The sequence below is a fragment of the Lathamus discolor genome, chromosome 6, assembly GCF_037157495.1.
Source record: "Lathamus discolor isolate bLatDis1 chromosome 6, bLatDis1.hap1, whole genome shotgun sequence".
Classification (NCBI taxonomy): Eukaryota; Metazoa; Chordata; class Aves; order Psittaciformes; family Psittacidae; genus Lathamus; species Lathamus discolor.
The window spans coordinates 20,050,333-20,072,701 of NC_088889.1; the positions used below are offsets into that span (position 1 = coordinate 20,050,333).

General features: G+C 42.3%; 1 protein-coding gene across 3 annotated transcripts in view; it reads left to right on the plus strand.

The window, feature by feature from the left end:
* SYT16 (synaptotagmin 16) overlaps positions 1–21,685 on the plus strand; it is a 78,048-nt gene extending 56,363 nt beyond the window's left edge. For all 3 annotated transcript variants that reach the window (XM_065685264.1, XM_065685263.1, XM_065685265.1), the window contains 2 exons: positions 723–912; positions 13,062–21,685. In XM_065685264.1, the coding sequence (XP_065541336.1) occupies positions 723–912; positions 13,062–13,375 (504 nt within the window). In that variant the 3' untranslated portion in view covers positions 13,376–21,685. The remainder of the gene's footprint in view (positions 1–722; positions 913–13,061) is intronic.
* The last annotated feature ends 684 nt before the right edge of the window (positions 21,686–22,369 follow it).

A 22,369-nucleotide genomic window follows, 5' to 3' on the forward strand; every position in this document is an offset into this window, starting at 1 on the left:
GATCTGTACTACTACCACTGCAAGAACTACCTCATTTGGCACTAACAACTAGCTTGTGGATTTCTATGTTGTGCAGTTTCCATGTTATCAGAAATGCCTAGTAATGTTCCTTTTCATGAGAGGTGGAAGTGAAAAGGTGGGTCATGTGAGGAAGAGCTGGTTGTGCTGCTTTATAGTCTTCCATGCACATCACAGTTGTATCTTGCTCTGGCTCTGCCAATCAATTTGTATAGATGAGCTCTGTCATGATTCATTGTCTAAAAAAAGCTCAGTGGGAGGTGTTGCACATGAAATCAATAAACTGTATTTTCCAGCTGAAGGTGGCAGAGGGGGTAGGGTGGGATAGAGAGAGCATCATAGTAGCAAAGAAAGAAAGGAAATACACTGTACATGACCAGAAACCCCCAAACTGCAAAATGCATTCCATCCATTGTCGAGGAGATTCACTGTGCGTTTGATATAGCAGGATGTATACTTATCTCAGAGGCTTTGATTTACACTAGTGATAACACATTACTCAGAGTTCCTCATCTTTAAAGAGCAAGTTCAGAGGTGTGTTTTTGTAAAAGTGATGCTCTGATTCTGCTGGAGCCCCATCGTAATTCATTCTTAGTCATTGTTATTTCTTAAGAAAGATCTTACTAAACAAGGGTAAAAGATATAAATTAAGGGAGGGTGGTGGTGAATGTCCTGATGAGTCTTTCAGTGCTCTTTCCCTGCAGAGTGCAGACTCTCAGCTTAGTCTGTCAGCAATCTCTCACAGTGATAGCGCTTCTTCAACACAGTCCCTGTCGCATGGAGGGGTGCCAGAGCTGCTCGTGGGATTGTCATACAATGCCACTACAGGGCGGCTGTCAGTGGAGGTGATCAAAGGCAGTCATTTCCGAAACCTCGCCATTAATAGGCCACCTGGTAAGTACTTCCACTGCTATTAAATAACACCGTTGAGTCAAAATTTGCTTTTTATTTTCTTCCTCAAGATACTAAATTATATCATTGCTGAGGTAGGTTTCCTTGCAGAACATCTGATTGAAAATTAAAAGCGTTATTTCAAATACGTGTGCTGGTAAATTTTACTGTGTAATTGGAGGCAGTCATGAAGACACAGCTGATGGGACAGTAATACTTGAATGTCTCTTTAATTGCATATACCTTGACAAGATCTGATTATGGCAGAAGTGCTATTATACCCAAAGAACAGAGCAATTCTCAGCAGATCCATAAAAAGAAAGAAGCACTTTTCAAGTGATTATATGTTGCCATGTGACCTACAGAGGCCCTGCCTGGTGCCATTAAGTGTTTCCCAGGGCTGTACTTTGTTTAGTCCCCTTGCTGTGCTGCTGAGGGCTAGGTGATCTGGTGCTTGGGGCCCTTTGGGATCCTGCTGCTGGGAATTCTCTGCTGCCACAAAAGGAAATTTTCTGCAGAAAGAAGTTTTGAAAGTTGTTCTTCTGGGTTGCAGCAGTTGAGTTCTCTTCCTGCAATACCTAAAGGAAAAAATGGAAACTGCATTACAGGAGGTTTAGTTAGTGCCTGAGCTGTAGTTACTCCCTGACAAAGATAGTGGTGCTAATGTCCATGATATAGATGAAGTTGTGCAGCCCTAGTGCATGGTGTTACCTGCTTTGTTGCTGGGGTCTCTCATTCAGGGGTTGAATGGCAGTGCTGTATTCATCTTGTATTGTTTATTTGCCACCTGTCTGAAATCAGCAGCTAATGGCTATGTGAAATAGCATTTTCTTGTTTGTTCACGTATTCGCTTTCTGTGATGTGCTTGCCTGCCTGTCACAGGTAGTAACCTTTGACAGTCCCTTGCCTTCATTGGATTTGACATATCTCCAACTTGCAAAATGCTGAGGTTGCTTTTGCAAGATGCTGTGCATTTTGGCCCAGAGCTAACAAAATATTTATGTAATATTTCAATATATGGATGTGAAAACTGAAGTTTCCACTAAAATATACTTAAGTATATTACAGAAATAATCTATCATCCGTCAGTCCCTTGAGAATTAAGGGCAAGTCTATGCAGCAGTAAAAAAACATGACCCCAGTCTGTGTAGCCTTTGCAAGTCTTGCATTAGCTGTGGCAACATAGGTGTTCATGTGAGTTAAAGACATGATCTTGTTTGCAAGAACATGTTTTACTAAAAGGTTTCAAGTTGACACCTTTTTAGTAATTAAAAGCAAAGGCAGACTATGACAAATGTCTTAGCACATGCTGTAGCAAGCAAGCTCGCCTGCGTTTATATATGCTGCAGTGGAGATACATCCTAAAGTTTTATTCTCAGAAATGAAATTCAAGTAGTCCAAATACAGCTCCAGGTTAATTTACTACAGTTTTTTTTCTGGCATGTTTTCATGTATCTACCTGTGGTATTGGAGTTTTGTCTCTTAGCTGCCTAAGATGTGCATTATGCAGCACTTCTGTTCTTAAATCAGGCCCTGCACAAGTTGTCTTGTGTCTGGCTGGGTCAGGCATATGTAGTCTCCACTCTTTTCCCATAAATTGAATGTCTTCGTTGTGTAGAACTCAGATAATTGCCTTCTAGCTTCCTACCTGCAATATCATGTCAAAATTATTCACAGGTTTTGGTATTCTTCTAACAAATGTCTTTCTGGGTGCATGTTGTGTAGCTCCATGTGTTACAGTAAGCTGAGCAGCCCTATAACTCATCGTCTGTGAGTGCTGGTGAGTTGTGTCTGTCCTGGGCCTCTGGTTGGATAGCGTTTGGCAGGTTACCCATGTGTGTACATGTTAGCTTTCAGCATGGGAAAGTTTAGCTGCCTTCATTAGATATCCAGTTCAGCTTCTTAACTGGGGGGTGTACAGAAGTGCAGTAGTTTGGTTGGCAGCAGGTTTAAACCTGAGAAGCATTCTGTGTTGATGAGATGAGAACAGGAGCAGTATATGGGAAAATGATACATTCCTTGAGGGACTTTTTGATTTAGATTCTGCCTGAATTTTCCATTTTTATGTTTGCAGGAATTCAGGTAAGCCTAGTCTAGTTGCTTTGATAAGCTGGACAATAACTTCTGTCAGCCATCCAAACTAATAGTCCTGGCATTGCTTCATAACAGTTCTTCAGTCTTCACTGTTAAGGCTATCTTGAGTTGTTTCTTTGCATCCTTTCTGTATCTGGGTCAACTTCAGCAGTCAGACCAGTATCTCTTAGCATTAAATCAGTTTATAGGTAAAACACAGAAATTCATAAATGATTACAGGTGAAGTCTGAATCTAGCACAACCTGCTTCTTTTATTCCAAGTCACATTGTTGCTTCTGCATTCAGCATTATTCTTCTGTTCCTATAAAGTTCCCAGTAGTGTGGTGAGAAAAGGAAAACCCAGTGAAGCAGAAACTGAAAGAAGTTAGAAAGAAGAAAACCAGCCCTTGTCTCAGATGCTTGAGTAGCATTTCATTGATAACTCCTGCAGGCACTGCAGAGGAGTGCTGTGAGGTCCGATCGTTACTGTCTGAAACATGCTGGTGGCTGAATGAGATGCTCAATAAGTGCTTCTCTGGGTGAAAACTAAAACTGCTATCTCCCTTTCTGGAGGGTGAGCAAATAGCCTCTGTGTTTTCTCAAATATATCCTATCTGCAGTTCTGTTGTTTGACGCTCAGAGGGAGTGATTTATTTCTTGAAAGCATCATGGGGATTTCAAATATAACAGTGCTTCAGGACACTGAAATACCAAGCACAGACTGCTGTTCAGGACAGCCATTTATGGTAGAACTGAGAGAAGTCAACAGGCAGAATCCATCTCCATTCCTAGCCCTGCATGTACAGAGCCTGTACAGTACCCATATGTGGTCCTGTCACAGCCCAGTGTCTTTAGTATTGTCTGCTGCTGACAGCTGCAGCTATGGGGAATGTCATGAGAGTCATGCACAAGAGCAAATTTTCCAGCTGTGCTTTTTGCCCACCTTGACCTTATCTGATACCTGCAGTTCTGCATAGGTGAGCTCAGAATCTCCTACAGTGTGTGTGCTCACTGCTTGGCATCCTTGCGCAGGGATTTCACTGTGTACAGAAGGATCTGGACTGGAGCATTGCTGATTCTAGGTGTTAAAGACAGCAGAGGCTAAACCAGATGGTTTTCTAGAGAAGAAAAGGAAGATTGTGCACATCTCAGTTTTTCCTGGGTGTATCTTCTCCTTCACTTAAACCTTTAAACTGAGTAAGGTAAACATCAAAGTCATGGGTGATTATATGAGTAATAACTGGGTTAGAAAACAGGTGGACAACTTGGAGACTTAAATCTTGTAGTCAGTGTCTTCTCTTCAGGTCACATATGTGGAATTTAAGGATAGTTTGGTCAAGGATAAGTGTCCAGGTATTGTTTTGGGAACATGCTGAGTTATAGGCATGGGTCTACAATCTCTGATCACACAAATAGATCCATTATCACTCAGAGCACTTAAGAGCACTCAAGAGTATGGCTGCAGCATTGGACTGTAAATTATTAGTGTGAGCCAAAAAGCCTTATGCAGAAAAACATCTACGGTTTTGTCAGGCGTGGACACTGTATTTTAGTGCTAATGGCTTGTGTACTGTGCACCTCATTCTCTTTGGTTCTTGTAAAAATCATTAACCTATGCTAGCATTGTGCAGGAGTTCGTATTTTGGTCTGTGTTATTGTATCTTCTTAGAACAAAACCCAGTGTGTTAGTTTAAAGGATGTTCATTATTATAAAAGTAACAAGAGAAGCCTACACCACTGGCAGACATATCTTAAAAAAATGTATAACCAGTTACATGCTATATGCATGGTACCTTGGGACTGAAGTGATAGACCAGGAATCATTTGTGCTAGTCAGTGTATAAACATGCAACAGAGTGATGGTCTCTGTTCATATGATGTTTAACCTTCATCAGCTGCTTTGCTGGGTGCCGTTCTCTCTCCTCTAATCCATCCTTCATTCTTTCCCCTTCTGCATTTCTTTTGCGTTTACGTCTGTGTGTAATGCAATTTGAGAAGGACTATTGCGAAGATACTCCCTTGCCTAAGGAAAGTCCTCCAAGTTTTTCAGCAGCTGCAGAATTAATCACACATAATAATTACATCCATACGTGATCATTATTATACCAGCAGCATATTAACCCCATTAAACAAATACAATAGCATTAATGCTGGAGAGGACAGGAGGGAGAGAACAAGCTATCAGGATTTTTATTTAGAACAGGATAAATTCTTGGCATAGAGCCTTGTCTGAAAACAAACATCTGAGCCACAGATAACAATGCTGAGGAGTACAGAAGATGCTCCCATAGAAAAATTAGGATCCTGGTTGCTTTGATATCAGAATGCTTGAAAGCCGTTAGTGGATTTTATTTTATGAACTTGTTTGTAAGAGAAGTTACTGTATCTGTTTCGTTCCTAGATAATTTTTTTAATTATTCCAAATCAGACCAGGAAGCTGGGAAAAAAAACCCCAAACCAACCAAACAAAAAAAACCCCAACAACAACCAAACAAACCCAAACAAACCAAACCCCTAACTTTTAACCTTCATATCTAGCGCTAAACAGGGAACTTGCATGGGCTCCTAATGGTTTGTAATTCATGCTTCCATCTTGTCAATAATAGAAGGGGGATCTGTAACCAAAGCAGGCTGGGATGTATTCAGTCCTCCAGAGATCTTGGTTAACAGAGCAATAGAGGTGTTGGACAGCGACTTGCTGCCAAGTACTTGCCAGTTCCTTACAGTAAGTTTGTACAACACCAATTGTCCTGCATTTTTTTGTTGCACATTCTTGAATATAGCTTGAATAAATTTACAATAAGATCAGCTGAGAAAATTTTGCTCAGGTTATTAAAGATAAAGCCAGATTCAAGGAGCCCCAGAAAGATGTCTCTGTAATGAGCAGCTGGGATGTGAGGCAGAAGATGAAGTATGGATGAACGTGAGGTATTGCATGGGGGAAGGTGTGAAATACAAACTTAATCTGGATGGACTTGGAGCTACTTGGGAGTCATATATTTATTCGGCTTATAATAAATATGTCCAGGAAAATCAAGGATGGGCAGTAGTAATGAAAAAATACCCCAAACAAATTAAAGGTTAGAAATACACATAGGACAAAATGTAAGATTGGTATTTGACTGTAAATATGCAGGCACCAGTGTAATGAATACCGTATACAGTTTTGGCTCCCTCTATTTAAATAGAATACAGGAGAATTGGAAAGACCTGTATTAGAGACAATCACAGGTATGGGAGCAGCTGCAGCTGAACAGACTGTGCCTCCCATCATGCTTTGACAAAAGGAGAAAAAGGAATATTTCACAAAGGTCCATGCAATCATAAGTGTCATTGAGAAAGTGAATTGGCAACAGTTACTTGTTGTATTTCCTGTTACAAAACCAAAGGGTCATGAAATGAAGCAAGAAGGTGGCAGGTCCTTAAGAAGGGACAGCTCTTTAGTGCTGTTGAATTCCTCACTACAGAACATTGTGGGTGCTTAAGTCCGGTACAACGCAGGACAAGGTCACAGAGAAAAATCCACTGATGACCAATATATATGAAAACACTACTTTTGACTTGAGTCACAAATGGCTGGAGACTGGGAGGGTATTTGGGAGAGAATCAGCATATGCCGTATTTGCCATATTTCAATGGACTTAATAAGGCATTTGGTATTGGGTACTGTTGGGTGCATGGACTGGCTTGGTACAGCTCTTCCCATCACACATGAGAACTGGGACTGCTCAGGCTCAGGAAAACAAGTCACAGAATAATGGGCTTTCAAGAAGCAATTGTGAGATTTTTGTGGGGGATGTTCCATGATAATTAGATGTCCAGTGATAGCATGTGGTTATCCAGTAATGTTTTCAATAGTTTTATATTTCTAAAAGGTCTATGAAAAGTATCATCTGTGTTACACTTGCTGGGTATAAAAATGAAGATACTTCTGAATCAAAGGAGTGCATTTGAAGTAGAATGTATGGTAGTGCCTCTCCCAGTCCCACAACTGCTGACAAGGAAAAAAAATTATTTCTTTTTTCTTTCCCTTCCCAAAATAAGCTGCACCTCCTCAGGGTTGGAGAGTGCAGGGTAAGTTGGCTTTCCAGCCCAACTCGTGTGCCAGGTGAGGGCTGGCACTGTAAAATGGAGTGGATATGGAGTTCACCAAGGAACTGAGCTTGGAGGCTCTCTGGAAGCAGCTTTTTTTTCCTGAGACACCTGGGCATTGCTTCCAGAGAACCCTGGTCTGCTCCTCTTCAGCCTGTTTCTTTGCATGAAACAAGTCAATGCCATCAGTTCCCTCCCCTAGGCCTGTCCTGGGTTCAGCTATAGCAGCCATTTTTCTCTTCCGAGTAGCTGGTGCAGTGCTGTGTTTTTGGATTTAGTCTGAGAACAACTCTGGTAACACAACATTGTTGTAGTTGTTGCTAAGAAATGTTTACTCCGATCAAGGACTTTTCAGTCTCATGCTCTGCCAGTGAGGAGGCGCACAAGAAGCCAGGAGGAAGCAGAGATAGGACACCTGACCTGAGCTAGCCAAAGGGGTATTCCATACCACAGCACATCATGCCCAGTATATAAAGTAGGGGAAGTTACCCAGATGGCCCAGATTGCTGGTTGGGTCGTGCTAAGTATCGGTCAGAGGGTGGTGAGCAGTTATATTGTGCATCGCATGTGTTTATTGTTTTCCTTCTCCCCTTTTAGTTTCATATTCTCTTCCCTTGTTATTTCCCTTATCATTATTATCATTGGTGGTAGCAGTAGTGATTTGTGTTATACCTTAGTTACTGGACTGTTCTTATTTCAACCTATGGGGGTTACATTCTTTTAATTGTCCTCCCCATCCCTCTGGGGCTGGAGGAGAAGAGGGTGGGAAGAGAGCAAAGGGCTGCATGGTTCTGAGTTACCAGCTGGGCTTAAACCACAACAAGGCCTAACAGTGCTTCCAGAGAGCAGAGCACCCATTTCTGGTGCATTCTAAACTAAAGGCACTACTGGTCTGTTCTGTAATGACTCACGTTATGAAGGTTGCCTGATCCCAGCCTTTTCCTTGTGTGAAAGCGGCCAGCCAAAAGAGAGGGGACCTGAGCAACAGAGACTTGGTGGAATAGGGGAATACAAGTTGTTTCCTCAGCAACTTAACAAGCAGCTCTGAGCTCTTGTACAATTTATAGAATAGGCCACAACCTGCCTCTGGCCTAATCCAGATATTCACCATGTGGGGCTGGGAGCAAAAGCTTGGGTCTAATTCTCCTCCCTGCTCTTTTCCCAATCCAGTTATAATGAGCCAGGTTCACAGTATTTCTGCCCATTGCTGGTTTAATGGAGAGGTAAAGCCATGCCTGGTGGAGAAACAGTCTTCTGGATCTCAGAGACGTGTTGAGCTGTTCTGTACAGATAGCACAGAGGCAAGATCTGAGGCTGCTTTGCCATGCAATACTGCCATTTATCATGTAGGCTAGGAGCGTGGGCATGCCAGCTGGGTGAAATTAAGCTCTAGGCCCAAGGCTTTATTTTACTGCGGCTGTTATTAGTCTGGATTGCAGCATGCTGACATGGTTATACTGCTTTAGGAAGTGAGCTAGCTTGCCTGGTGTGCGGGTGGGAAAGTCTGTATGGCACTGTTTTGTACTCTGCAATCCACAGACCTAAAGGGTCAGGAGTCTTAGGCTGTTTATTTCCTTTCTAAATATAAATTCAAGCAGGTTGTTAGATGCTTTTGTACTTACAGTGTTCTTGTTCATGGGTCAGCTTTATTAATAATGGTGGAACTTAGGGTAAGTGAAAACAGAATGCGCATTATGGTCCCTGCTTGAAAAACATGAACATATAAATTATAGTTGATTATTCCCCTGAGTTGTCATTTTCAGTTAGTTCCCTTAGAAGGATGATGACAGAAATGGGTCATTAGAAGAATCGCAGATAAAGTGATTGCCTTTGCAGATGAGCTCTCAAGAGGTGTTTTATGGTCAGGGCAGTATTGATGGAGACAGAGCAGTCTGCACAAGGAGAGGTTTGGCCAAACCTCTGGAGTAAGATTATGCAGCGCCAGCCCAAAATGTGTCTGGCTTCTTGCAGCCTTCCTTGATTTAGTGCTTTTCACTCTGGTATTAAATGCAGAGGTGTTGATATTTTATGTATACGGTAACACTGTTCAATCAACTCATACCAGAGATGAAAAATTAGAGTAAAGATGAGCTGTAGCCAGAACTTCTGTTCCAAAGCCTATATGGAAAGGAGAGCCTGATGGATGCAGTGCTAAAATTGGTCTTGGCAAAATTAGATGTTGTTCTTGCTTCTTCACAGGCTTCTGTGTAACTGTGGGCAAGTTGCAGTCTCAGACACTCCCAGATATTAAGAGGTCTCACTCTCCTTCATGTCAGTAGGATAGGTGCCTAAATAGAAGGTGAGCACTTAGGCATTTAAAAGAATGTCAAGCCTTAATCTCTCTTCTCATTTTGTGCTTGACAGAGGTGGCCTGAGAATAAGTACACTGAAGAGCAAAGAGTGCTGAGATACCATAGTAATGAGGCCATTATTGAATCTGAGCATGTAATTAGGTGGAAAATGTTTGCCTTCACAATGAATGGATGCTCTTGCACATACATTCCTCAGTAAATTTTCAAGTTCATCCTTGCTGTAGTTCCACAAATTTCACTGTGTATCTGGGGATGATTTTTCTTTGACAAAGCCAAACGGAGGGGAGAGCTTTTTATCTCAGAGAACCAGACTGAACCATAAGGAGAACTATGAAGTGTTTCCTAATGAGACACCTAAAAAGATGCTGCAAAGAGCACAATAGAATAAGGGCAAACCACAGTCTTAAAATGTAGTTAGTGGAGCAGAATATCAGCTCAGCCTCATATGTACCAGCTCTGCAAAGCAAATTTTAAATGCTAAATAAATTATCCACACCTACTCTTTTCTGTTCAAGCAAGCTTGATTCTTTTGGCTGGTAAAATAAATCCAATGGAATAAATTTGAGAAGAGTTTATTTAGTTTGATTTAGTTGTCACTTACACTGGTTTTGTGCCTGTGTTTACATGGGCATGAAATGGGCTCATGGTACTGGCTTTGCCCTGAGCATAGTCTCCCCCCTGCCTGCATAGTCTTGCCTGGTCCAGATGATACATGCACAATCCTCATCTACCTTGATACTGTATAAAAAGGGCCTTGGTGTAGAATTATGTAGTGGATCTGATGTGTATTAAAGAAAAAGCCCAATTTTCTGACCTTGATCTCTGTTGGATATAAGTCACTGGTCATGTGATGCTTGTTTTTCTTTAAAGCCAGCTATATTACTCCTCACTCGCAAAAGTGGAGGCATCAGTCAAAGGTTTGGCATCCTGGAGTTTACAATTGCAAGAAACTCATCCATTCATTGTCTGGAAAATTAACTGGGACATCCTGAAACAGCATCCCGTGAAGTATTTTAGCTGTGGTACTTGATTTAGTGTTAAAACTTATATCATCTGTAATGATAACATTGTCTACTAGATCGCTGCTGAATTGTGCCTAATGCTTCTTCTGGTGGTATTGATTTTAAATTGGTTGACTCCTCTCGGGAGCACTCAAATGAATGTGTCTGCAGTTAGGTGTGATGAATCTCACCTGAGCTGCTGCCAATACTGGCAGCAGTCAGAAGGAACTGAGAGGAAAATCTAGACTTCAGTCCTCTCCCTGTCTTCTCAGAAAAAGAGATACAAGCATGTGTGGGTGAAGAGATACAAGCATGTGTGGGTGACCTTTCCCTCAAGTAGCATGGGAAGATAAGCTAAAATGTACTTCATCTGCTGTAGTTATGTTGCACATCGCCATGGCCAGATAGGATAGCAGTGACAGTGTTTGTAGCAGTCCTCGGCTGGGGAAACCCTCCCAGGAGCTGCCAAGAGATCAAAGAGCAGGACCTTTCCAGTGCTGCTCCATGCCCCCACTCTGTCCTTGTTGATGCAGTCCTAATGTGAATCCACTCAAGTGCCCTCACCCTCAGCAAAGCAGTTCTCAGAGGGTAGTGGGGAAATCAGTATAACACCAAGGACACATCCAGAAAATAATAAAGTTATTGGTCTGGAAGCAAACAGAGATGGTCTCATCTCTATAAATTCCTAGCTCTCAGCACCCACCTCTTTTGTGTGTCAGCAGAAACAAGCCCCTTCAGCTTTCTGCCTATAAATGGGATTGGTTTGGAAAATGCACTGAAATTACATAGAAAACGTAAGCTTTCAATTTGAAAGAAAGAAAAACTGAAATTCAAACAGGGAATTGTACTAATTAGCTGCTTGTTTGTATGTAAGAATCAACCTGGCAGAGATTTTTCATTATTTTGAAATCCCCTCCTTACCAATAAATAAATAAACAAATAAAAATATTAAGACATTTAAAAGACCCACAAAACCCCTACTCCCCACTTTATTTTCAGCAAGTTCCTCACAGCCTCAGACCAGCAGCCAGGACTTCCACAGGAGGAGCAGTGCATGTTACAGTTTGTCAGTGCAAAGCAAAGTGACATCTCTACAAGCTCTGCAAGAGACTGTGTCTGGTAGTTTGCTTGCATTGTTTCACATTGAGTCAAGCTAGAACAGAGACTCCTCTCTTGGGCTTTGTGTTTCTGATGTGTGGTGAAATCGTTACAGATTTCAGCCCCTCAGCACCGCCAGCACTGAATATTACTGTGGGAATTAGTCCACCTCTAGGTATAGCAGCTCTTTCCTTCCCAGAAACAATAAGGAAAACATTTCAGGTCAGAGCTCTGCTTTTCTGTCTAACGCGTAGGTCTTTGTTGGCAAGATCTACTTCATCTCCAGGGTTATGCTGGGAGACAGGTTGGCACCCCCAGCTAATGACTGGACTGAACTTTCCCCCGCAGTAACTGGATAGCTGTACAGCTGTGCAGGCTCACAATTTGCTCCTTGGTTGTCAGTCTCCTGACAGCTTTTTCAGTGGAACAGTTTGAGAGGAGTGGAAAGCCCTGCTTTGGAGACACAGAAGTGTTTTCACACCTGAAGTGTAATTTCACACCTTGTGTTGCTCAGTAGATAAGTGCATAAAATATCACATCAGAAGGGAACAGAAGAGGATAGAAATGCCATAGACAAAGACGGAGGCTTGTTATTTATTTCCTATCTTCAGCACACTCTGAAGTAAGCCTCACTTGCAGAATCCCAGGCACAGATCACAAAGGGGTTAGGAGGGGACTTTTCTTGACAAGTAATCTGTTACTATCACGTGCAGAGCGACGTGAAAACTTACACTGAGCTGGGTCTATGGAGCATTGGGACAACAGAGCTCTGTCTGAGACCAAGGTATTAGTGATCATGTAACAGAGGTAAATTAATTAATACCGGAGCAGCAAGAGTTTTAAGCGAGATTTATAGGAATACTGACCTGAACCATCCCTTCCCTGTATCTACTAAGCCTTTTTATTCCTTTTATTGACTTCAAATAGTGAATAAGGCTGACCTTGAGTCCACCAAAAAAGTTTAAATGATAACATCATTGTACTTTCCTTCAAAATCAGGACAAATGAGAATTTGGAAAAAGCCTAGAAACTGTCATGTGAGATCAAATATTTTCACAATGCATGCAGGTTTCCTTTCCATCTCTTTCAGGACCCTTTTTGTTTGCTGTATTAAATAAACATCATAGAGACATTCTTCCAAAGGAGAGTGGTGGATAGGCAAGTGAAGCCAAGGCAAGCCCTGGTAAAACAGCCCTAGTGAAGCTTGACTGTGAGGGAGAAGGGGGAAGGTAGAGACTCATCATTTGATGGGGAGAATCCATAGAGATTGCTGATAGTTTCTGTTAGTCTTAGACAGATTTGCTAGGCTTGGGAGCCACATTTCCTCCTCTTTTCAAGAAAGTATGGCTGAAACATGCATCAGTTTCATCCTTTTTCTCCTCAGCTGAATACGAGGAAATCCAATCCTGCTGTTTCTCATCTCAAGGATTTTCTAATGACAGCAGTCCAGCCCTCATCTATTATTTACTGTAGACAAAGCTACTCGGAGGTTTTGGGGGTGTTTTTTTGACTGCTTGGGGCTTTCATTTATTCTACCATCTGTGCCTAACATACTATTTCCTCTTTTTTGTCCTAGATACTTATGGAAAGCTCTGCCTGCGCAACTCTGTGGGTCAGGAGATGTCTCACTGCAAAACCTCCATCCGTCGAGGACAGCCCAACCCTGTCTACAAAGAAACTTTCATCTTCCAGGTTGCTCTCTTCCAGCTCTCTGATGTCACACTAATGATCTCCATATACAACAGACGCAGCATGAAGCGCAAAGAGATGATTGGATGGATTTCTATGGGTCAGAACAGCAGCGGAGAGGAAGAGCAAAGTCATTGGCAGGAAATGAAGGAATCGAAGGGGACACAGGTCTGCAGGTGGCACATGCTGCTGGAGTCCTAGTGGTTACCAGGACAGCCTGTGGGTCCTGATGTGATGAGCTGTCTTTTGTTCTCAGCCAGCAGCAAAAAGCTGTGCCATGGCAAGCACACTGCTCTGACGGGTCACATGCGCTTTAACCTGACTTTTCAGTATCAGCAGTTACAGGTATTAAAGATGGCAAGGCCTGGGAAGCAAGTTTAGTTCTTGTCTTTCCAGGTTGTCCTGCTTATTGTACATCCAAATAATTAATCCTAGGGAGAAGCAGTGGGAATACCTACAAAATCCTTTCCTTGGTCATTGTCTCACTCATTTTGTCATAGGTTTGACCATCATAGCACAATTTTGATGCTGTTTTCTTCTGAGGTAAACTCTCTCTTCCCTCCCTCCCTTATTTATATTAGTGAAGTTTGCAGATATTCTTGACATGCAGATAGCTCACAGAAAGGCTAACCTGCATGCACATTCTCTCCCTTTGTATTATTGTGTTTCTAAGTCCTAGAAATAAGCATTTGATACCACTGTAAACTGAATGTTATATTTTTCAGGCAGCATGGGAAAACCCTCTTGAATTCTTTGTCAACTTTCAAGTGCCTAGACATTACTACTGTTTTTCTGTACTAAAAACTGATACTAGCACTAAGCACTATCAGTATTTTTAATTAAGCATCCTGTGCACTTGTTAGCCTGCATTGCCATGGGTTTGCATGAGAGATACCTAACATTAGTTTTATATTGCAGTTATACAATGCATGTTTAGATGTTTACTTGAAGTTCCTGGCTTCTGTCATCACAAATACCAAAAAAGACTAGAACAAGCTGCACATCCACCTTTGTGCCTAAATCACTCTCTTCTGCATCACTGTTTTACTCATATGTTACTTTGCTCTTTAAGCAAGGTTCATTCAGAAAAGCATTTCTGTAAGCATTATACAAAAAGGCTTTAGATCGTGGTTACTCTGTGACTCTGTTAAGCACAACTCAGTGCTGAGGGCTCTTTGAATGTGCTGTCCTGTACTATCTTCTCAACATCTGAAAGGGGGCTGGTTTTGACACACAGAGCAGCAGAGGATGCCAGACCATGTCACCTCATCTCTGGGGTGAGCTCTTCTGCAGGCAAGGAATGGGATCCCGGGGACCCCCCTTGAGGAGCTGCTGGCTCTGTTGAACTAACACCAGAGAAAAGTATTATGCTTCCTGCCTTTAACTAAAAACAATGCAAGGAGCAGGCTTGCGGGAGGTGATGACACTTTTATGTAGTTACGGTACAGACTATATTGTCATTTTCTATTTTAATCTTATTTCCTGTCTCTGTGACTTGAAGTTATGGAGATGATGGATAGGGGACATGTCTTAGTCTGCTACTCAACTATTGAAAGTTAGCAGTTGTTAGCTGTTGCAATGTTGTGTGTGACACAGCAGAGGATGTTCATCCCTCCGCTGTGGTGGTGGTATGTAGGCAGTAAGGTGCTGAGATCTTCAAATACTATCGACTCCCCTTTCCTGCTAATGATAGCAAGACACAGGAATTACTTTGCTGAAAAGGTTTGTCTGTGCTGAATCACTTCATGCTTTGTTTTTGTCATTTACTGAGACCTGGCACCGAATTCTGCCTCCTACTGCACCACAGTGTCTCCTTCCCTTCAACGGTGCTGTGCAAATCTAACTAATGCAAATTTTGGCACTGGCTGTTTGACCAAAATTGATACTTGGTGCAGGTTTACATCATACACATCCAGGCTAGCCAGACCCTGCGGGCAGTGGTGTAATACATACAGGTTATCACTTGTCATACACACAGTCTTTGTCTGTCCTCATGAGGCAGACAGAATAATCTGCATGCAGAAGGACATCTGGTATAGGTGATAAAAATTATTCGACAGGACATGGTTTTATATATTCTTATCACTTACCTGTCTGAGCATCGTTTTTCTGATGGTGGGTATCCTATGTAAGAGGGTTGCCCTTGCTGCCTAGATAAGCTGGTGTAATATCTGCTTTGCACTACTGGGGCTTTGTATCACAAATAACCCAAATACAGCTCAGCAAGTAAATACATTTTTTGACAGCACTGTTATTGTTGCTGCATTACCAGTACAAGAGAAAATGAGCATGTGAGTGGTAACCAGCAAAATATAAATGTTTTTTCATCATGTACTTTTATCCTGGAAAAAAAGTAAAGAAACAGCCCAATTGAAAAGGTGCATTTGCTGATTTCAGTTGTTTTCCAGTCTCTGCATCTTTTTTCATGAACTGCATGAAATGTGTATATAAGTGTTTATAATTAATTTTATTATCTGGGATGTGTATGTATAATAAACTTAGTAAGGTTCTCTTCATAACCTCTTGAGCTTGCAAAGTATTGCTTATGTTTCATGATTAGGTAAGGGAAAAGTATAAGCTGATAATATGTTTCAGCAGTGAACTGGAGATACTGGAGGTTTATAACAGTGTGATTTAAAAATAGTGGAAAAGGTACTCTTAAAAAGTAATGAAGTAAACTGGTTTTGGACTTCCATGCCATTTTCACATCAAGATCTTTTCTGAAGATACAGCATTAAGGGAATTGAATTTTAATATATAATTTCAGTGTAGAGTATCAGGAGTCAGAGCAAAGCAAGTGCAACTAACTTATTTAGAGTAAGTTAATATCTCAGCACATGTTAAAACCTTGCTCTCCAATGGAAGCAGGTTGCTGCATCTTTGCAACAACACTTTGGCCTGATTTTTTACTAGAAAAGTTTAGAGGGAAGGGAAAAGGGATGACGGAAGGGGAACATTGGGGGTTTAGAGCTGCAGCTTAAAATGTTAGTGCATACAAATGGGGTTCATTATGTTCCTACTGAAGCAACGGAAGAATTTAGGAATCTTGGGATGAATACAGTGCTGGATGCTGGGGTTGCTCATGCTTGCTACCTTGATTTTTCTTGCTTTTGTGGCTTATTTTTCTTTTTAGGATTAACTGTCTGTGAAATAAGGCTTTGCAGCAGCTCCTCCATATTCCATATTCTTCCCATTGACAGATTGAATTAGCCATTGCTAATATTGATACAGGCTGGGCTTGTGTTCATTGTCTTATGTAAATACAACTGCCCTTTCAATCACTGCTTCAACCCCTTGTTTCTTTTGGAAATAGTTGACAAGATTGAGTTCCCAGAAAGATTGCCATTCCTTGGGAATCTTGACTTGCACTTGGGGTTGCAGTTGGCAATGGTCAGTAGACTTGAGGCACTGTGCTCTACTGGCTTCCGTCCACATGGATGCTGATGCTGGTGCCTTCTGTGGGGCTCCAGGTGGGGAGAAGTGATGTGGGAGGGCCACGGGGAGCTTAGCAAGCAGGAAAGAAATGGCTGACCTGGTTCTGGGAATGCTTGGGACTTGCAAGTCCAGATAATGGAGGTTTCCTAATGCACTCATGTTTTCTAAGGTAATTCATCCACTTCTAACACCACTGTCTGGAATCCCCTTATAGCTTATTTGAATTTTCTTCTCTTGAGAGAGAAAAATAAAATAAAAATCACAGCCTGAAAACCCACAAAACCATTGTGTGGGAAGGAACTAAATGCACTGGCATAAGCCCAGAATATTGTGGGCAAGTGCTCTGGACACATCTCTCTATCTTGAGCAGCATCCTTTAGCTAGTTGCAGTCTGTTCCTTCCTTGGTCTCTCTCCAGCCAGCATGCCCATGTCCTGCCAGGCACTCTGCTCTTGTTTTATTTTTTTGTTTTTAATGTGTATTGGCAACAGAACAGAATGATCTCACAATGTTTATATTCCCTGTAATAATGGTGACTTTCAACTGATGCCCACAAGAATGAGTACCTCATTTAGCCCACTGAGCTACAGCTACAACTTGCTGAAGTGCCCATTTGTAAAGGCTTTATCTGGATGGTCTGCTACATCATTTGATCTGTTCGGGTTTCCTTTTTACCAATGTCTTTAATTACCTGGACCCTGCTGTGGCCTGCTCTCTCCTGTCGCTCTGGCTTGTCCGTGTTTCCCTTGAGGGATAAAGTGGGTTGTGCAGCTCCTGGGGCACACGAACAATACTTGGGTATATATTTAGCGGCTGCAGATCCCGATAAGTTATTTGGTGCTTTACATAATCAACTGATCTTCGGTCATGAATGTCTTTAGATGTTCTTGGATGCCCAGAACCAAAGGCTGCCAGTGGCTATTGATCATTTCTCCAGCACAAAGCTGAAGGTGGCAGCTTGGCAGAGGAGCAGGCATTTCCTCATTTTCTCCTTCAGTTGAAGCTGGTGGTGACCTTGGAGCTAGCATGCCTGCAGAGCTTTCTTTCTGCTCCCGTATTTATCATCATCTTTAATCTGTGTGATCACAGCACTTCATCTCTCGGCTTCTCAGCTGCCTTCTGCCCTTCAGCACGAAAGGTGGACAGAAGGGCTGAGCAAAGAATATGGCCTTCTCTATGGCATTATCCCTGAGGATCCAGGGGAGCTGACTCCTGGAGGTGTCGTCTTAAAGTTATGATGCTCATGATGAAGACCTTGCTGTTCTGCTTTCTAGTCCACTTGTGGAGTCTGAAGCTTGTTGGCTGGGCTGTGATACTTTAGTAGTTACCAAGTAGTGACACCCGTTCACTGCAGTGTGGACTGAGTTAATGACAGAGGAAACAACCTGTTCTCTACTCACTTTCTTCTTTCTTTTTTTCATAGCATCATGCTCTGTAAAAGGACAAGAGAGCCTGAAGGAATTAGTATGCAGGAACATCCACTTTCCATTTAAAATGTACTAAGTGTGATGTTTGCAACTATGGTTTGAGGGGAAAAAAGCGGCCAGGGTTTGAGGAAGAACTCACACTTTGAATGAGGCATTTTTTTCCCTTCAGTGTGCGCTACCCCAGCAAGTACATTCTCATACCCCAGGCAGTGATGCTGGGTCCCAGCTGATGTGCTTCTGTGAGAAAAGCAACCAGAAGCTGACAGATCCTAAAGCTTGGAAAGACATACAGGGTAACTCAGCATAGCTGGTTTGGGTGTTTATTCAGAATCTGGTGCAGATTTAACAAGCTGTCAGGCACGAAATGAAAACCCCAAGCAGTGGCCAGAAAGGTGGTGGGGAGGGAAGGCTCTCAGTGTGCTTGTGCTGCTGTAGAGCTGGGGGTTTGCTCGCTCTGTACTCCAGAAAGCAGCACAGCCGGGCTGCACTGGCATGAAGCCTGAGCTAAAACCCAGTTTCTCTGCATGATTCCAAGCTGAAGGCATACAGCATTTTTTTTTTGCCTCCTTTTTTCTCAGTGCTGAGTGAGCTCGTGTCTTCCTGCAGCCTACGCTGTAGGCCCTAAGAAATGAATGTGTAAATATTTTGTCTCTCACAGCAGCCCAAGGTCATCTTTCTGGAACAGCAAACAGGCATAGAATCCAAAGAAGATCAGTCTGTCATATGAGTAAGGTTAGCATCTGCACTTACAAATGACAAAGGCTATTAATCCTCATGCTGTAATCCCCAAGCTGTTTGCCAGCTGGCAGCAGGAAGATGTTCCTGCTCAACCCACACAGCAATCCATGTTTTTTCACCTTTATGAAGCAGATATAGGTCAATACTGTAGCCTGGATAAAGAACTTGGTAGATACCATTCATCTCTTCTAGTGTTACAATCCCTCTCGGCTCCACACAAGCCATCTGTACAAATCAGGGTGTAAGAGCAGAGCTGCTGGCTGGGCTCTCCTTGTGCTGCTCCCCCAGAATAGAAGGCTGAGGTGAGACCCCCCACTCTGCTCCCGAGTTTGCCATGGGAGGATGAATTTTGACATCTCTCTGCAGAGCTGAACAGCCTGAGCTAAGCACTGTCACTAGACAGGTCTTTGTACACAGAGCAGAGAAAACCCAGTGCTTGTAGAAGGCAGGTAGAAGTCCAACGGTGAGATTTTTTTCATCCTAATTTGGGAACCTGTGTGGTATTTGAGTCTTGCCCATCACAGGGACATAAAACCCAGAATCCTGCAAGGTACCACAGATGAAGCAGAAGGAAGTCTGCTGCTTGGCAGTGATGCGGGTAAGCTGTGCTAGTCCATATGATCCTGCGCAGCAATAAACTATATGATCACCATGTTATGTCCAGTGAGCATTAGGCAGCTGAGGTTAAAAAAAGTTGAAAAGGAGACCCAGGAGTCTGATGGGTGTTATGAAGCTCCATTTGGACCTGTTAGTTGCTCTTCTATCTAGAAAATTAGAAAGCAAATAGTTGGGTTTTACTTAACAGAAGTGGTTTAACAGAAACCACAGCTCCTTGAGCAGCTGCAGGTGTGAGGAAGTGAGGACGTTAGCTCCTGGCACTTGTGTTTCCTCCTGGCTGTAATAGGTGACCATCAAATAAATAGCAGGTACTCTGGAGGTGTCTATCCCCTGTAATATCATACCCAGCATGAGCTGATCTCTTTGAGTAATAAGACAAAAATCTGATCTTGGCCATGAGTGAAGAATGAGAACTCAAGATTCAGGCAAAAGCTAAATTCTCTCCTGAGTCCCACAACCATTAATTAGCCTTGACCTCCAAGGAAGGCACTTCATTGTGCCTAATACTTCCCTCTCCTTTAATTTCTCAGAATTAGGATAACACTGCAAATTTCTTTCATTAGCAGCTGGGAAAATCATACGATTTTGCTAGCTTTCCTCGTCGCTGTTGTGTCTTATTAACACTTTCCAGGTGCTTTTCCTTCACACTGTCTCCATCATTGCATCTCCCATCCTCTCATTAATATCTATAGAGATCTGCCTGGTAGCAATATTTTATCTTCATGGTGCTCAGGATAAAACCTATCCGATAATCTTTTGCTATCACTACATGGCACCTCAAGCACAAGTTTTCCATTTAAGCTGTATCACATCTCTCCTATAGTCCTCTGCTGGCATTGCTGTGGTTTTCGTCTTGCTGGGCTCTATTCTCAACTGTAACTTCACTGACTTTTTCCCAGAAGAGTTTTGTTTGTCAAGAAGAGTAAATGAAGTAATCATTTGGTAGACTCAACATTTAAATACTGTGTGGTATTTATACGTTGTATATATAAAAATGTTTTTTATGGTAGAGTGCCACCAAGGCATTTGCATGAAGCACATCTCAATGTATATTTGACTGTTGATTTAAATATACTGTATGTAATAAGTTATTTTTAGTGTTTATTGGTTTATTTCTATATTGGAACCATATACCGTTTCTGGCAGGTACAGGTTTCTGTTGTCTCATGTTGCAGTCACAGCTGGACACTGGTGATGCAGTGCTGAGGGGTGTGTGCATCAGCTCTTTCTTCCACAGGCCCTGTGATGTGGTAGTTTTTCCCCTCCACCAGCTTTGCCACAGAACAGCGTTGTAAACTCACTTACTGCATCTCCTTCCTGGTGTTTAGTAGAATAATTGCCTGTAAGGTTTTTCTTTTCATTGCTGTCATATTCTCAGCACAGACCATGGGCAGGTAACAAGCTGATTGATATTCAGAGTAATTCAGCTCTGTGGCTGAGGGTGCATCAAGAGTAAGAGAGATCTCAGCACTCCTTTCCCAGCCTGAAACGTACAAGCACAAAATTTATAAAATCGATCACTTAAATAATAACAGTACAGAGAAGTCAATAAAAGAACAGGTTGCTACCTTCTGTCAGTTCAAAAGTAAGACTTCCAGAGCTTGAATTTATTGCTGAATTATTTTTATGGTAAATGCATCTATGAAAGGAGAATTGTTCATACTGAGAAGGTTGTAAGAAACAAATTCATATACCCTTTTCACTTTGTAAAGTTCAAAGATTTGCACTGAAAATTTTATCTTCAATGTAGTTAATAAATGTCTGATACTGACTGGTGAGGCCACTGGAATGGCACGAGCATCATTTCGCTTGCTGTGTGTGTGATAGAAAGAGCTGAAGTGCAAAACTGTGATAAAAAGTTGAAAAAAAATGATGAAAAGATGTTTGGCTATTCAACAGAAAGTGGTACGGGTTTATTCTTAGTTTTTATGGACTTGACAATGAAACATTTTTATTCTATTTAAGTGCTAACGTGCATGATCATACAATATATTGTCTCTTGCTAATTATATGCTATGTTTGGAATACTGATATCTAGGTGATATCTGGCTGGGGAAAAAAAGCATTAAACCCAGCTTCTGCAGAATTCTGGGATGAAATTATCCACGCACACATACAACCATCCACATCTTAGAAACAGTCTTATTTTGTTATGGCGAACGCTGTTGTTACAGGTTTTTATGAATAAAATAGAAGCAGATGGCTCATGTAGACATGCAAAACCGGCGTATCTTCCTTTTTTTTTTATATTGTGGCAGGACAGAGTGAATATGCATCTAGGAGAGGTGGATGTGTTTTGTTCAGAACAAAGATGCAGGTGTCTGGTGTATAATGTATAACTGGGAGGAACACAAAATATCCCCTTGGTCCCCCTGTCTGTCTGCAAGGACAGAGGGGCCCTGTGGCAGGAGGTGGGGTCTGCTGGGGGCTTTAAGGAACTGAAGAGGTTCCCATGCTGCACATGTCTGCCTCCCCCTATATACCACCGTCCAGCCAGCTCTTTGTGGGGAAGGAAAACTGCTGCCTACGCATGTGATGTCTGCTGTTTCCTCATCCCTTATCCAGCCCCTGGCAGGAGTTGGGGAGCAGGCCCTCACACACCTTCAGTGGTGGACCCCCAGCCACTGGTCCTCCTATACACCAATGAATGTGTTGGTACCTGCACCAGGGCATGTGGGGGTCAATGTCACCAACATGTTTCCTGTGTGTAGATACCAGCTTTGCTGACATCCAGACCAGGTGTATAGGATGCCAAGGGGTGCCCCTGTAGCAGTTGGAGTGGCCATGGGGCATATGTGTCTTGCTTTGGAAACAGGTCAGAGCTCAAGCATTGGGCTGGAGAACTGAAATTGGGCTGTCATGAGGTTGTGCACATCACTGCAGTGGTGAGGGGTATGTCTTTATCTTATGGCTACATTTGCTTGCATGTACCTTTGATCACAATGCATTTGTGTATGTGGTATACTTCTACCAGGTCG